Raw genomic sequence first — 15,335 nt, 5'->3', positions numbered from 1 at the left:
AAATTGATTGCCAATTGATGAAAAGCCTACAGTAATTTTCAATCTTGTTTTTTTTTATGAGAGATGTGATAATTTGACTCACTCTATCTCTCTGTGTTTTGGTTAATTTCTTACTAGGCTTTTTGAAAAGTTAGCACATAAGGCGATTTAATTCAAATGCATTTTCGTTTGGTATTTGGTTGTTTTGTTGTTTTTGGACAATTCGTGATCAATTATGATAATTCAAATCCTGCTTCCATTTTTCTTCTTGTGTCCAAAAAGCAAAAACATTGATGGAGGATGGATGGTGCACTCTGAATTTGAAGCCCTTCCCTAAAGTTTTTTTTTTTTTTTGCTAACCGGCCCTTCCCTAAAGTTAAACCAAGATTGGAACAACGATGTTATCCTCAGCGTTAGGTAATAAAAAGGAAGGACTAGACTTTGTGCGTTCACATATCTATTCAAATCTCTACTGCACCGACTAACCGACAAATAAAGAGAAGTCTTACCAGTTGCAACCTTCAATCCCTACCCACCGATGGCTGCCCTATAGGGAATAATTTTTTTTTTTTTTTTTCTAAAAAAGTTTCATCTTACAGCATTCTGATGATAATTTTTTTCTTCATATTAAGATATTAATTAATTTTTGATATAGACGGGATTGAATCTCAAATCTTTTATTCAATTATCGGAGACTTTATCGGTTGAACTAATTTAAATTCATAAGACTTCAAATAGTTTGAGATTATAATATTACCTCACATTCTCCTGAGATAATATTACCTCACATTCTCCTATTCTATAGGATTTTTAGTTCAATGTTATATTCTCTCCAATTTTTAGTTTGATGCAAAACAAGTAGTGTTTATTTGATTTTTTGTGGTTTACCCCGATGTTTTAAGACTATTGAATTTTTAAATACCACGTATCTTGCATATTGTTTAAAAAACCGGATAAAGTGGAAACTAATCCAGTAAAATCGGTCAACATGGATAAAAAACTAAAAACTAAGAGTTAAATTATTTTTCAGTTCTCTGATCGTTCTGATTTTTAAAACCGTATCTATATAAGAATATGAGGAAATTGAAAGATTTACTAAAAGGGAATTCTTCCTCAAATTGTTTCAATCTTCTAACCATCTAGTGCTACTATACTAATAGTAGGCCACTAATTTTACTATAATAACTTTACAAACAAATGTATGCATGTAAGTTTGACTGAGTTTATTTTCTCACTGCTTATTCTGTTTATTAGGTAAAAATATAATTGTGCTTTAATAAATATAATATGAGTTTATTTTCTCACTGCTTATTCTGTTTATTAGGTAAAAATATAATTGTGCTTTAATAAATATAATATTTTAAAAAGTTGTAAATTCTCTATTACTTCAGCAATTTAACAACTATATGGTATATGACTTTCTTAAAATACAATAAGTGACAATTCCATGCACAGTTCACTTTCAGATTAAGTAGCAGTTAGTTGTTGGTTATAGTCTACACCAATTGATATTGATGTTTGTTCAATAGGTTATTGACGGTAGGGTTTGACAAAGCCACCATATTGTTTTCTTCTTTTTCAAACATTAATGAAAAATAAAATGACACAAAAATTTAGTTATTTACATACGACATGGTATTAATTATATGAATTGTATATATATAAATTCAAGTTATACATGTAATAAAATAGTGAGATTTTTAAAATATTAATTCAATAACAAAATGTTAAATGAAGCAATATTACTTAAAATTATACCCAAAAAAAAGAAGTATTATTGATAGTCAAAGAATATATATATGTATACTCAATGAATATCTCAGTCCTATATCCCTCTCCTAATTTAGATATTTTAAAAAAAAAAAAAATTCCAATTTCACTCATTTTTTAAAGGGCTGCTAATCAAATTTACTTGACTCTTGGACACTCGACCCAAACCCAATTTTAATCCCACTAATGAGCTGTCACTAATCACATCGAGTATATAGCCTCTCAGTCCTTCAAAAATGCTGAAATTACTACTACAGTATACCCTTGATGTGGTGGTCAATCTACAAATATAAAAACTTGTGAGGTGTGAGGGGCAAGGGCCAGGAATTTTTTTTTGAGAGAGTTCCAACCTATGGCGTTCGCTCCTGATGATAGCTCTTTATTATCAGACCAAGACACCAATCAGTTTTTAGTGTAAGCAGAGATTGAACCCCAGATCTCTTATACAATCATCAGAGACTTTACCACTTAAGCTAATTGGAACTCACTAGGGCCGGGATTTAAATCTTTAAGATGAAGTTTTACACACATTTACAGTTAGATTACGTTAAGAGTAGAATTCTATCTTCTATCTTCTATCTTCTATCTTCTATATAAAAAAAAAAAATTAAAAAAAAAGTTGAAATTACCAAGACACCCTTGTACGACTTCGAAATAACGAGCACCGTGATTCTCAGACATCCTAGAGTAATTCCCAAACTCCCATAGTAATCTACTAACCTCACCGGAGAAAAAACCACACAGCTCTGTACTACCAGGCCCAGCATGGTGACAGAAAAAGCGACGAACGTTTCGGAAATCGAGGACGACGAGGATGACGAAGAACCCGGGGAGGTGATCGAATCAGCTCCCCCTCTCAAGGTCGGCGAAGAGCGCGAGCTCAGTATCTCCGGCGTCAAGAAAAAGCTCCTCAAGCTCGGCCATGGCTGGGAAACCCCTGAGCTCGGTGACGAAGCCACTGGTACTGTACAACTCGCCGATCCCTCTCGTAGTTTCTCTTGTTAGAAATGATTGATTGAAATTTCGAATTAAAACGCAGTTCATTATGTTGGTACTTTGCTTGACGGAACAAAGTTCGATTCCACAAGAGATAGAGATGATGATAAGCCATTGACTATAAAGCTCGGTCACGGTGATTATTTCTGATAATTTTGAATTCTGTTTGCTGTTTAAATTTAGCTTTTAGCGTAATTTTGCTTATTGCTAAAGTTAATAGGGGTTGATAATGATAGGTGAAGTGGTTAGTGGATTGGAACATGCTATAGTTACAATGAAGAAAGGAGAGACTGCTTTGTTCACATTGCCTCCTGAATTAGGCTATGGCGTCGCGGGCCGCCACGGCGTTGTTCCGCCTAATTCTGTTGTTCAGTTTGAAGTGGAACTCGTCTCGTGGATAACTGTGGTGGATGTTAGCAGAGACGGTGGAATTATCAAGAAAATAATGGTCAAGGGAGAGAGCAATGAACAACCTGGTGATTTGGACCAAGTTCTTGGTACTCTTAAGTGCTTAGTTATTTTGTGGTATAATTTTGTTAGAAATGTGTGGATTGTGTCAATGTCAAGCTTTGTTTGCTTTGTTTGGAGATGCTAAAGTGGTTTTTGTTGGTAATGCATTGCACTGCAGTGAAGTATCGCGTTGCGCTGGATGATGGTACTATTGTCGCAGAAACTTCGGAAGAAGGAGTTGAATTTTATGTGAAAGATGGTAATACTTTTTGGATAATAAATTGTATGCCAATTCATGGTGATTAGAATTAACCTTTTGGTTTCTTTCAGGTCATCTTTGTCCAGCATTGCAAAAAGTAATAATGACCATGAAAAGGGGAGAGAAGGCCAAATTAGTTGTTCAACCTCAGTGTATGTCTTTGTTCCTTGTTATTAACAAGCTATGTTAGAACTTATGAAATTCTCTTTAAGATAGACGGAGACAAGGGGTGTTCTCGAGTGTAGTAATTGTACTTAGATGCGATGGAGATTGTAATAACAATGGTGAGATAGATAACTAATGATTGTCTAGACTTTTGTTGCTGTTTGGATTTAAATTTTCTGCTGTTCTTAGGGTTGAGTTTCGAGGTGTGTTGATACCGACCTGTTACCCAATATTCACTTCAATAGTTGGAGTGTGAACCCAAATTGTTTATCACAATCCCACCACCTCAATGTAACAAAATATTCGGAAATTATGACTAGTATGTTTGAGTGTAGTCTTGTAGGTCATGACAATTGCTTCATAGTTCATACCATATTTAGTGGAGTGAGAGAGTAATCACATGCTCCAAACATATGTGCACTTTTTGTGAGGTTGAGTTGTGTGATCCTTACTATCAATGATCCTTTCTTATTGATATTTTTGGGCTAGGTATTAGCTAATCAATTTTTTTTTTTATTCTCTTTTCATTTACAAGGCAGCCAAATATTTTGATAAAATATTTTCAACTTTTCTTGTTCATAACTTTGAAGATTTCAAGATCTTGTCCGAGTTTAACTTTTAAACTCTAATTCTTGAAAATGATTGTAGATGCCTTTGGAGAGGAGGGGAGGGATGCAAGTAATGGGGTTAATTCAATCCCCCCGGGTTCTATACTCAACATTGATGTGGAGTTGCTGTCTTTCAAGCCTGTTATTGATATTACTGGTGATTCCAAGGTACTTAAGAAAATTTTAAGAGAAGGTGAAGGGGCTGTCATTCCCAATGAAGGTGCAACTGTTACTAGTAAGTATAGTGATGCATATGTCATTAACTTGAGCAATGTCGTCAAAATTGACTTGGACTGGAAAGTTATGAATGATGGAATTTACTTCAATCTCAACTAGACTTAGAATTTCAAGGGTCTATAAATACAATATGAAATGTTATTTGGTAAATTTTAACATATGCAGTCCTACTCAGATAATTCGATGTTCTTTATGCAAATCGTTCTTTTGTTCTTGCAAAGAAGTAATGAAATATCTAACACGTAGATAACTACTTAAAGTCATTTCATATGCACCTGGTGTGCAGAAAGATTCTTACTTTTCCCTTATAATTAAGGCTGGTACTCAAAGCTTAGTATTTAACTTGGAAAAGTCCTGAATATGTATTGTTTATGAATCTTCCAATCATATCAAAAAAATATGTTTTTATTTTTATTATGAATCTGGTGGATCTCTTTACTTTCATGTGGAACTCTCTTAATTAGAAAGTAAGAACAAGAAGAAGAATGTATGAAATAAGGTTCTAGTATAATCCAGAGTGAGCAACCGTGGATTAAAATAAAAAAAAAAGAAGGTAAAAACATTATGGTATGATGCACAATGAATAGCATCAATAAAAATTTTCAGGGGAAAAACAAAATCCTGTATCTGGTAAAAGTAAATTTAAGTGGGTTCATATGTTTTGAAATACATTATGGGACTGTAAAGAAAGGTCATGTGATTTTATATATGAAACTGTTATTCTTACTTACAACCTTTTCAGTTAGCTATATGGCACGGCTAGAAGATGGCATCATATTTGAGAAAAAAGGAATTGATGGAGAGCAGCCTTTGGAATTTATCAGTGATGAAGGTCAGTTTTATTCCTAAAACTCTTCTTGACATCTTGACTATGTTATACTTTGTGTTTGTCAAATTATCATGAAGAAAACTTAAAATAAGCTTTGACTGGACTTTGCCTTCTGCTGTCTGTAGAGCAAGTGATTGCGGGTCTAGACCAAGCAGTGGCAACAATGAAGAAGGGAGAGCGGGCAATATTGACCATACATCCTGATTTTGGATTTGGAAGCAGTGAAGTAAGGCAGGATCTTGCTGTAATTCCACCATCTTCAAATGTAGTTTATGAAGTTGAAATGATAGATTTTACTAAGGTAATAATTGTTGTGATCAAATTATAGACATACAGATAAGATGTTCTTTGCTTTCTGAAATTTTCATAAAATTCTCATTACATTGTGGGATAATTTAATTTTATTTATTAGAGAAATCTCATCTCATTACAGATGAGATGTTCCAATTTGAACAATTTTTTTTTTGTACATATACAGTTTTGGACACATTTTTTTTTTCCTAAAAACAAGGTTTTGATGTTTTTCAATGTTTTTATTTTTATTTTTATTTTATTTTAATTGTCATCTCATGTATTAACCCCAGTATATGCTGCTAGATTGAATGTCTGGATCCTTTCTATAATATATTTGTCTAATTTATGTTGTTGCCTACTTATTAGTTTTTATTTCTCTATGGTAAAAAGGAAAAAGCACCATGGGAAATGAGTAACAATGAGAAGATTGAGGCAGCTAGAATGAAGAAAGAAGAAGGCAATCTACTATTTAAAACTGGGAAATATCAACGAGCAAGGAAAAAATATGACAAGGTAACTCAATTTTTGCATGTTTGATGCCTAAATTAATTGTTCATTTGATTAGATTCAAATTTGAGAGTTGCTTTATTGTATTCTCCCAGGCTGCAGACTTTGTTAATGAGGATGGATCCTTTGAGGATGATGAGCAAAAGCTTGCTGAACAATTAAGAGTATCTTGCTGGTTGAATGGTGCAGCATGTAGCCTCAATCTACATGACTTTCAGGGAGCAATCAAGTTATGTTCGGAGGTAGATTCTTAAAAAAAGAATAAAAGAAAAGCAACCGATATTTATCTGGAGTAGAGCATTGTGTCACTTGAAATTTTTTTTCCAGATAGAGAAAATTGGGCATATTTACTAGTGGAAGGATTGACAATAAAAGCAAATTTATAATAGAGATTATGCATAACATAAAAATTGAGCAAAGCAACACAGTCTGGTCCCTGCCATTGCTGTTGGTGTCAAAACGCAGCCATTAGGATCCAATGTTGTGCTCTCTGACTTCATGAAATTCCAACTAATTTTCTTCTCAAACAATATGGTGGTGATCAAAAGTTTGCTAATCTGACTACTTTTTCACCTTGTGGGCTTTATTATGGGGCTTGGGTCTAGTTCTTCTGAAATTATTGCTTTCGCAACTGCTGTAATCACAACTCTTTAATGGCATGCCACATGATTTCACAGGCAATTCCATAATTTTATGGAGAAGGGATTAATTGAAATTATTAATGCTCTTTTCCCTCCCTCACCCCCACCCTCCCCCACCCCCAAAAAAATATTAAATGATGGCAGTATATATCAGTACCTAGATGTGGACATTACTACTGGTGACAGATTGGCAAATACAGCAACCATAAAAAAATGAACATAGTGGAGCTTTCAACAGTATAAGCAGTTTCTTTGTATAGAGAGGTGGAATGTCAGGAAAGATGTAATCTCATTTTATAAATTCTGATCTCCATCAGGTGCTAGACATTGAGTTCCACAATGTGAAAGCTTTGTACAGGCGGGCGCAAGCCTATATGGAAACTGCAGATCTGGTCTCTGCTGAATTAGACATCAAGAAAGCTCTTGAGGCTGATCCTCATAACAGGTAACTGAAGGTGTTTTAATCTGCTTAACATGCGATTAAAAGTCTTAATATTATGGCGCTCTGTTGAACATGGTATGGTTCTATCTCCAGGGAGGTGAAGTTGATTCAGAAGAATTTGAAGCAACTTCAAGCTGAGAGTGACAAGAGAGAGTCAAAGCTATACATGAACATGTTTGCACATAAGACAAGGGACACACCCGCGGCTACGAAGGTGAGTAATGTTTCTCTTATTTTATTAGCTTATAATGATCATAAAGTTGGAAAATATTATGCATGTTTTGGCTTGCGTCTGGAAGTACCTTTCTTCTGGAAGCAAGAAAGTTAGGTGGCAAATAGATACATTTGATGATGGAACTTGTTTTTCACAGTTGTAAATGGCTATGCATGATTCTTAACAGTCACCAACGCATTACCATAACCGCAACACTCACATCACCAGATTCACTGTTTAGGGCACTTTTAAAGCATATCCACATTGTGATTTTGATTGTTACTTAACTACCATAAAAATCTTCATCATAGTGATTGCTACTGTAAACCATGTCAACATCATTACAATGCAAGCACCACCACCTTCCCCTCCCATGCACTATTGTTACCATCCTTACCTATCTTCCTTCGTTACTGCCATATTTTCAGGTACCATAAATTCCAGTAATCTTCATTACCACCTCCACCTTAATTGCTACTGTAAATATCATGCCAAGAAATATATGTATTTTTTCCCATGATTTATCTTTTTAAGAATCATCAAACATTCATGTTTTGCATTTTTTACAAGTTTAAATACTTTGGCATGATGGTACACTGATAAAGTAAAAAAACTTAGGAAGGAAATCTGCAGCTAAAGTGCTTTTTAGATGGTGAAAGGTGAACCACATGATGTATATTACCTCTTGAATCACACTATTGTGTGCAGATGGCCATAGGTGTGATGGGAATTTAGTGAAAATAATGTCTGTATATATGTTCCTGGTAGAACTTGAGGCATGTATCTGTCCTCTTTAAAGGAATCATCTAAAAGACATTGATGCAGGACAAAGTTGCAAAAAGAGCTTGTGTGCATTATAAAGAAAACAGAACAACCTTAGATTTCAGCACCAAGAGCAGCCAGAACCCTAAAGCTAGAGTTTCCTGGCACACCACCAAACTTTGTGATATCTTATATCTCCAATAGAAATAATAAACATACCAGTAATGTTTCCTCTAGGACCTATAAATAGAGTTCTAAGTTGCATCAAATAAGAAAGTAAAATTAACTAATACTTATAATTAGACTAGCAATCGAATTTCATAATAGCTTTGCATCAATTTAGCAACAATCTGGATCACTGGAATCAATCAAATTTCAATCTGGTCACTAGGCATCTGTCTCTCAACGTAATATGTGACCTTGAAATGATTTATCCTAGAAACCTCACAAATGATTTTGTGGATTAAAAGGGGAAAAAAGGATTGCCTCATATACCGACATGAATGGAAGCCAATCAGAATTTTATAGGGATATCTTAGTATGCAAACAAGGGGTCACAACCCCTTGGCCATTTGGATTTAACTTATTTACCTTTCCATTTGTATGTTATGGGTTGCATAAAGAATGGAGTATCTTTGGTGCTGGAGAAATAATTAATTTAAAAAATGGTTATGAATTTTTCATTTGAACAGATTTCTTTATATGTTACTTGCACCGAATATGCTGGTTATGATCACTGAAGTTAGTGTTATGGATTATCACAATATCTGTTGTGACTGGTTCATGTTTATACTGGCAGAAATTGAAGGTTGAGAAAGCAGAGGATGATAAAACAGATGAAGAGGTCGTGGGAATGAAAATGGAAAAAGTTGCTGATAGTTCTGCCCACTCCTGATGGTGGTTGGAAAGACTTTTTCACGAAGCATGTGACGTATAATGTACGAGAAACTATAGAGCCGCAATTGTAATTACAGGCACAGGAAAGAAAATATTCAAAAATCATTAAGCAACAATACAAATTTAGTTAATCCAGGTTTATATCTGTTGTTAATTTGGAAAATTTTGTCCTTAAAGACTTTAAAATCATTGTCAATATGATCCTCCTCTGACATAAACTTTGTAGTTTCAGTTTTAGCCAAATCATTATCCTCTTCTCTTATCTTGTTTTTGTTTTTTGGTTGAAAAGCATGGATTCCAATGAAGAGTCTATGTTAGTGCATGTCCAGCCTTGTTCACCCTGAAATTGGGCAACAATCGCTGGAGGGTAGGTCAATGTTCATTTGGGAGCAGGGTGGGATGAGACTAGGCACGACAGATAACATCCGTTTTCACATATTACTAACATCTAAAAGTTAGTTTTTGTTTGCCATTGGCGTTTTATGTCTAGGTTTTAAACTTATTTACTTGTGTATAACTTTTTAAAATCCCACTTCTTTTGATACAATTATATTTTTAATTAATTTTCAGTAAAAAATTAGATAAGTTGGGCCAAATTACATCAAAGGATTGCAAAATGCATTTGCCCCACCTTATCGGGTCTCAGTTTACTCAGCTCTTGTTCTGAAGAGAGGACGAGAAACTAATGATATGACCTAATGTCTTTGACATCCCAAATTGGAAGGGAATCCTAATTTTATTTCCTTAAAAAATTATAATCTCTTAGTTTTTGGAAATTGATATTCTTATTGAAAGTCATCTTCTCAAGTTATTCCATTTCTTATTGGGCCCGTGAAAGAATCTTAATCTTGTTTTAACAATAGTTTTAGTTGATTCTCAAAAAAAAAAAAAAAAGTTTTAGTTGGACGTGTCATTAAATTTTATAATTTTGGCTGCTTATGTAATTTGTGAAATATTAGCTAAATACAAAAACAATCCCAGCCTGCAGAAATGAGATTTGGCTTTCAATTTTATGCTTGAGGTTCCACTTCATGTTCTCTTTTGTGGAGCAAATACTAATTTCACGTTTCTGACTTACATGAGAGAGAGAGAGAGAGAGAGAGAGAGAGAGAGAATGAAAATAGTGCATACACTTCGTTTCTCAACATAATATATATAAGCAGCTGAAAACAGAACATAACAAAACGATACAACCATAAGTCCAGCAATCCCAGCTCTTATTTTTCCACCTCACTTACTTTCTAATAAACAAGAAAAAAACCAAAACAGTACGTAGTAGTTCTATAGACTCTGTACTCTAATAGTCTAAACACCAAACCTGCCTCGCAACTCATCTATCCTTGATTATTAAATGCACACTTCACAAGTTCATCACATTGAGTTGACTCGACTACTAACAAGGCATCAGAGACACTATCGAAAAATTCAGGGCTGGGTCCGAAGTGGCACTCTTCAAGAATTTCCCGAAGCTTCTGAATAGCTGACAAGGACACCTTCACATTTTCTTTCATCATTTTATCACCAGGAACAACAAGTTCAGAATCTGGGGTGATGAAAAGTCGAGCAACACGAAATGGGTTTTGAACAAGAAGATTATGATGGCAATCCATGAGAAATCGGTTGGTCAAAAGGTTGGTTAAAAATGCACAAGCATGCATGCAGAGTGGTACATCCCTTGTATTTTTAGCCTTTTCTAAAACCTTCACAATACCCGTAAGCATTATCACATAAATTCTTGTATGGGTCTGAGAGTTGGTACATTCAAGTACCTTTTTAAAAACATTGACATGAATCAATTCACCTTGACCTTGTTCGAGAACTTGACCAACCCAATACACAACACTTTCCTTAATGCTCTCAGGGCTAAAGCTCCACAATGAAGTTCCCACTATAGCCTTAAAGCAAAGTGCTTGACCTTCACTCAATAAGCTCTTGTCATCAACAGGAATGAAGTTGTTTAGAGTTGCTATAGAAACAGATATCAAGTTCTCTTCCATGAAACACTTGATCCTGTTGTCACCCAATTGCATGTTCAAGTAGATGGCTTGTGAGAATTTGAGGAACAAGTCCTCAATAGCATCGTGTAGCTCATGAATCCCATGTTGAGCAAGGATGTCCAAGACAATTTTTGATGCCAAAGTGTGAGCGAAAAACGATGGGTCTATGCTATACACCGCAAGCAATTTGAGAATTTCGATAACTTTTTTGGCAGTGTCAAGTGAAACTTTTTGTCCTTTGTTTCTCCAAACTAATTCGAGCAAATGCATCATGGATGAAGTATTCCGTCTTGCGAAATGAATCTGTCGCATTACGGTACCGAAAGCACGGTCTCTTACACCAGAGTCTTCAGAGAATAAATCTGGGAACTTGGCCTCCAACACCGGGTCGAAATTCATTTCCAATATAGCTGTTAAAAAAAAAAAAAACCTGTTGGGAATAGAATAATATAGTGAAAATTTTCAAGACAACGAGAATAAGGGTAATCTCATACCCTCCATGCATAGTAAAATATCAGGATTATCTTATTAATGGTGAATTTTAAAACTATGGATAAAAAATGAGTTTATAAATTGAACAAAAAAAAATATCTAATTGATATGACATTTAAAATACGTGTTAAAATTATAAAGAACATATAATTTAATGATAAAATTATTAAAATATTAATTTAATAAAAAATTAGTATTGAGTAGTGCACCACTCCATATAACTTAAACTCATCTCTGTCTCTTTCTCTTTAATAATTTCATACAAGGAAAGAAGAGCATGGACGAAGGAAAAATGAAAAAGAAGTTTCCAAAACATTTTCTCTCTCTAACTCTCTAACTACCTCTCCAAGATAAACCATTGTGGGAACAGATATAACTGTACAATTAATTATATTACTGCTACTACTTTCAAAGCACAAATCCTGATAAATGGTTGGTTATATAGAATGCAGCATAGAATAACACAGAGGAAACAAACAAGTAGTACAGGCCATGCAAGTACTTAACATCAAAGATAAAACACATAAATATTAATTTTACCAGGAAAAATTCCAATAGTTAAATATGTATACTATTACCATATAAAATTACGTACTAAGATGAAACACATACTGATTTACCATATTGAGTATTTAGAGTATGACAAGAAGGGAATTAACACAACAGACAGCAAAAATGGGAAAATGAGTCGCACCTTAGTCCTTGAAGATTCAACAGTCTAATAAGCAATGTGAGAAAAAAAAATGATGCTAATGGAAACGCTATATATGAGAAAAATGAGAATGAGGCAAAAAGGAATGGAAACGTGATATTTATAAACGTTTGGATAATTTTCTAGTACCAAAATGCCCCTTTGCACGGTGAGCAAGAATGAGCTTGGCTCATGCACTTCCATGATTCTATTGCAAATTTGTTGCCCAAACAAACTAGGGGCATTCATGGAAGATAGAAATTAATTAAGGTGGTGCTCCATGCACGCGCTGTAATAACTCTCTTACAATCTTACCCTTAAGGAGGTGCAGAACCATTTAGCTGAAGTGAGTTGGTAACAGAAATTTCCCTAAAAATGAGGAGATAGTTGGTACAAGTCGAAGTACAGAGAGAGAGAGAGAGAGACTGTGAGCTAGGATGGCTAGTGCAACAGCAGTTACAGCACACTGTATATATCTAGCTATCATCTGCCACGTTTCAACGTTCTGTTGCTATATGAAGTTAAGATGAGTAACAAGTATTCAAGTAATAAGTAAAAACAATACTGTACAGTGTAAGGCTAACCAAGACCCTCCTGGTGGAAGTTTCATACTGCAGTGGCAAAAAATATGGAAGATGAAAGCTCATGACACAATCAAAATGTTACTATGGAGAATTGGGTCTAATGTGTTACCAATCAAAAATAACTTGGCAATAAGAATAGGGACATCTAATTCAAATTGTGTGTTTTGTGGCAGAGAACCTGAAACAACAACTCATCTATTCTTTTATTGCCAAGTAACAAGGGTCATCTGGTTTGGCTGCAATTGGGGCATTAGAACTGACAAAATGAATATTGCATCAAACGAAGACATCGTCAAAGTGGTCTTGAACTTGGATGAGCTGAGTACACTCCAAATGACAGTCACTATGGAGGCTATTTGGCTTCTCAGGAATCAGGTCTAGCATAATGGTAGTGAGGTGAACATCATTTCTACCATATGTAATGCAGAACACAGAGTAAAGGAATTGCTCAATGCTTTGGATCATGAGCAGGACAAAGATAGGACTGAGGAATTAACTTCATGAATTCCCCCTCCTAAAAACTATATAAAACTAAATGTAGATGCTGCTATCTCACAGGCTTTCACCTCCTTAGCTGTGGTTGCAAGAAATGAGTTTGGTGAGGTGTTAAAGGTATGGGCAAAAACTCATGATTTATGCACTCCTACTCAAGATGAAGCAACTGCAATTATGTAGCTCTAAGCTTGGCTACCGCTGAAAATTGGTGCAATATCATTGTGGAGGGGGATTCAAAAATATGTCTTGATGCCCTATCCAAAGCAGAAGATCCATCTGATTAGTCCATCTCCTCCATCATTCATGATGCTGCTGACTTGAGTGCATTCTTTGATAATTTTGAGTTTTGCTAGGTTAAGAGATCTCTAAACTCAACAGCTCACTCAACTGCTAAATATGCTATTACTTTTAAAGCAGGTTTCTTGTGTAATAATTGTGATTTGCCTACCCTTATCTTGCAAGCATGTAGGCAAGATTGTTGTACCTCCTGTTGTTATTCTTAGCTAATGGCAGATTATCAAAAAAAAAAAAAAAAAAAAGAAGTAAAAACAACACTGTAATTCAGGATGGCTATATTTTTAGGTGCAACCCATAAGAACTTGAAGAAAATGAGTGTCGACCTGAGCTAGCGAATTTACTTGCGTAGGGAACGAGGATTGTAGAAAGTGTGAGAAATGTGATTTTAAATTAAAATCATGGAATGACAAAATTAATCCCCAGAAGAACTTCATGCTTCGTGTGATTCCATTGTTATGGAAACCAAGCTTTAAAAAATAATTGTAAATAGATATTAAATTCGGGTAAAAGAAATTATAACTAAATAAAAATTGGTGTAATACTTTTCCTTTATGAATTAGGGTTTAATTCAAGCAGTGTCGGAGTCAAGATTTGACTTAAGAGGAGACAAAAATTAATATGTATGATACACACATTTAAGCACACCTATATATATAATAGTTGAGATTGATTTAAAAAAAATTTTAAAAAATTATTTATTTGAAATGCTAACAACTAAGTAATAGTTTAAAGTAAGAAAGCCCACAAAAAATAGAACATTGCATTTATCTATTAAGGGCTTTTCTTTCGCATGAATAAGTTGAATTATGATTTGTTTTTTCAAAATTGAATTCCCATTTACTGAAAATTAAAGATTTTTATTAATTAGATAACTATCAACTAAAATTTAAGATTATGTTGTTTTTATTAATATTTAATCATAAAAATTCATAGTATAATAATTAGACTCATGGTACTAACTGCTAAGGTAAGGTAAGGTAAGGTCTTAAACTTAAAAGAGTTTTGACATAAAGAATATAGGTACACATGTAAGCACATTGCCCAAGCCAGCAGCAAATGGTTTATATCACACATGTCCAATGTTGTGTGCTAATAGCGTGAGGCTCCTTTTGTGGGCTTGGTATAGTGGATCTTACTATGTGGCTTAACCTGGCATGGCCGACATTGGGAGTGTCGTTAAATTTGACAGCATAACAAGTTTTGGACATTACTCACATATTGATAGTCCAACTTAAATATAAGGATTAAATTCTTACTAAAGAATAATTATGTTAAATGAAATTATACTCAAGAAGGCATTTTTTTCCCATTAAATAATAATATACTATCATCAAATTTCAAGCGCTGTGTTGATATAATAAGATTTATGTTCAAACAAAAAAAAAAAAAAGCTTTTTTTTTTTCCTTAATTAGATAATTTTATACTTATATCAACAGTTTTCCAATTTCCTTAAAACTTCCCACAGTTTCTACGTTTGCTTTATAATTCTAGATCTACGCATAAAAAATTTCTACAAAATTTCAAGAAATTGAACCAAATAAAATATAAGCAGCTAAAAACATAATATAACTGTTGAGAAGAAAGAAGAATTACAAGTTGCTGCTGAAATTAATGCTAGTTACTGCAGAATTAAAGCTGCTCAAGCTACAAGTCATTTTGTCTTAATTACGTAATAAGTAGCTCACAAGCTACAAGTAGCTTTTGTTATAGTCTACTTAAGTAATTGTC

General features: G+C 34.1%; 1 protein-coding gene across 2 annotated transcripts; it reads left to right on the top strand.

Moving 5' to 3' along the window:
* The first annotated feature begins 2,410 nt into the window (after nt 1-2,410).
* LOC142613774 (70 kDa peptidyl-prolyl isomerase-like) lies at nt 2,411-9,310 on the top strand. 2 transcript variants are annotated; one of them, XM_075786265.1, is made up of 13 exons: nt 2,411-2,710; nt 2,789-2,881; nt 2,982-3,242; nt 3,374-3,454; nt 3,526-3,606; nt 4,268-4,462; nt 5,207-5,296; nt 5,419-5,594; nt 5,978-6,100; nt 6,190-6,336; nt 7,053-7,180; nt 7,271-7,391; nt 8,953-9,310. In XM_075786265.1, the coding sequence occupies exons 1-13, from the start codon at nt 2,515-2,517 to the stop codon at nt 9,046-9,048; spliced, it is 1,788 nt and encodes a 595-aa protein (XP_075642380.1). In that variant the 5' UTR covers nt 2,411-2,514; the 3' UTR covers nt 9,049-9,310. The 2 variants fall into 2 exon arrangements, with proteins under 2 accessions (XP_075642380.1, XP_075642382.1); XM_075786267.1 differs by lacking the exons at nt 2,411-2,710; nt 2,789-2,881 and having other exon boundaries at nt 4,268-4,395.
* The last annotated feature ends 6,025 nt before the right edge of the window (nt 9,311-15,335 follow it).

This window comes from Castanea sativa, chromosome 10, assembly GCF_040712315.1.
Source record: "Castanea sativa cultivar Marrone di Chiusa Pesio chromosome 10, ASM4071231v1".
NCBI lineage: Eukaryota > Viridiplantae > Streptophyta > Magnoliopsida > Fagales > Fagaceae > Castanea > Castanea sativa.
Note: the sequence above shows the minus strand (reverse complement) of the source record. Positions and strands in the feature narration are given on the sequence as shown.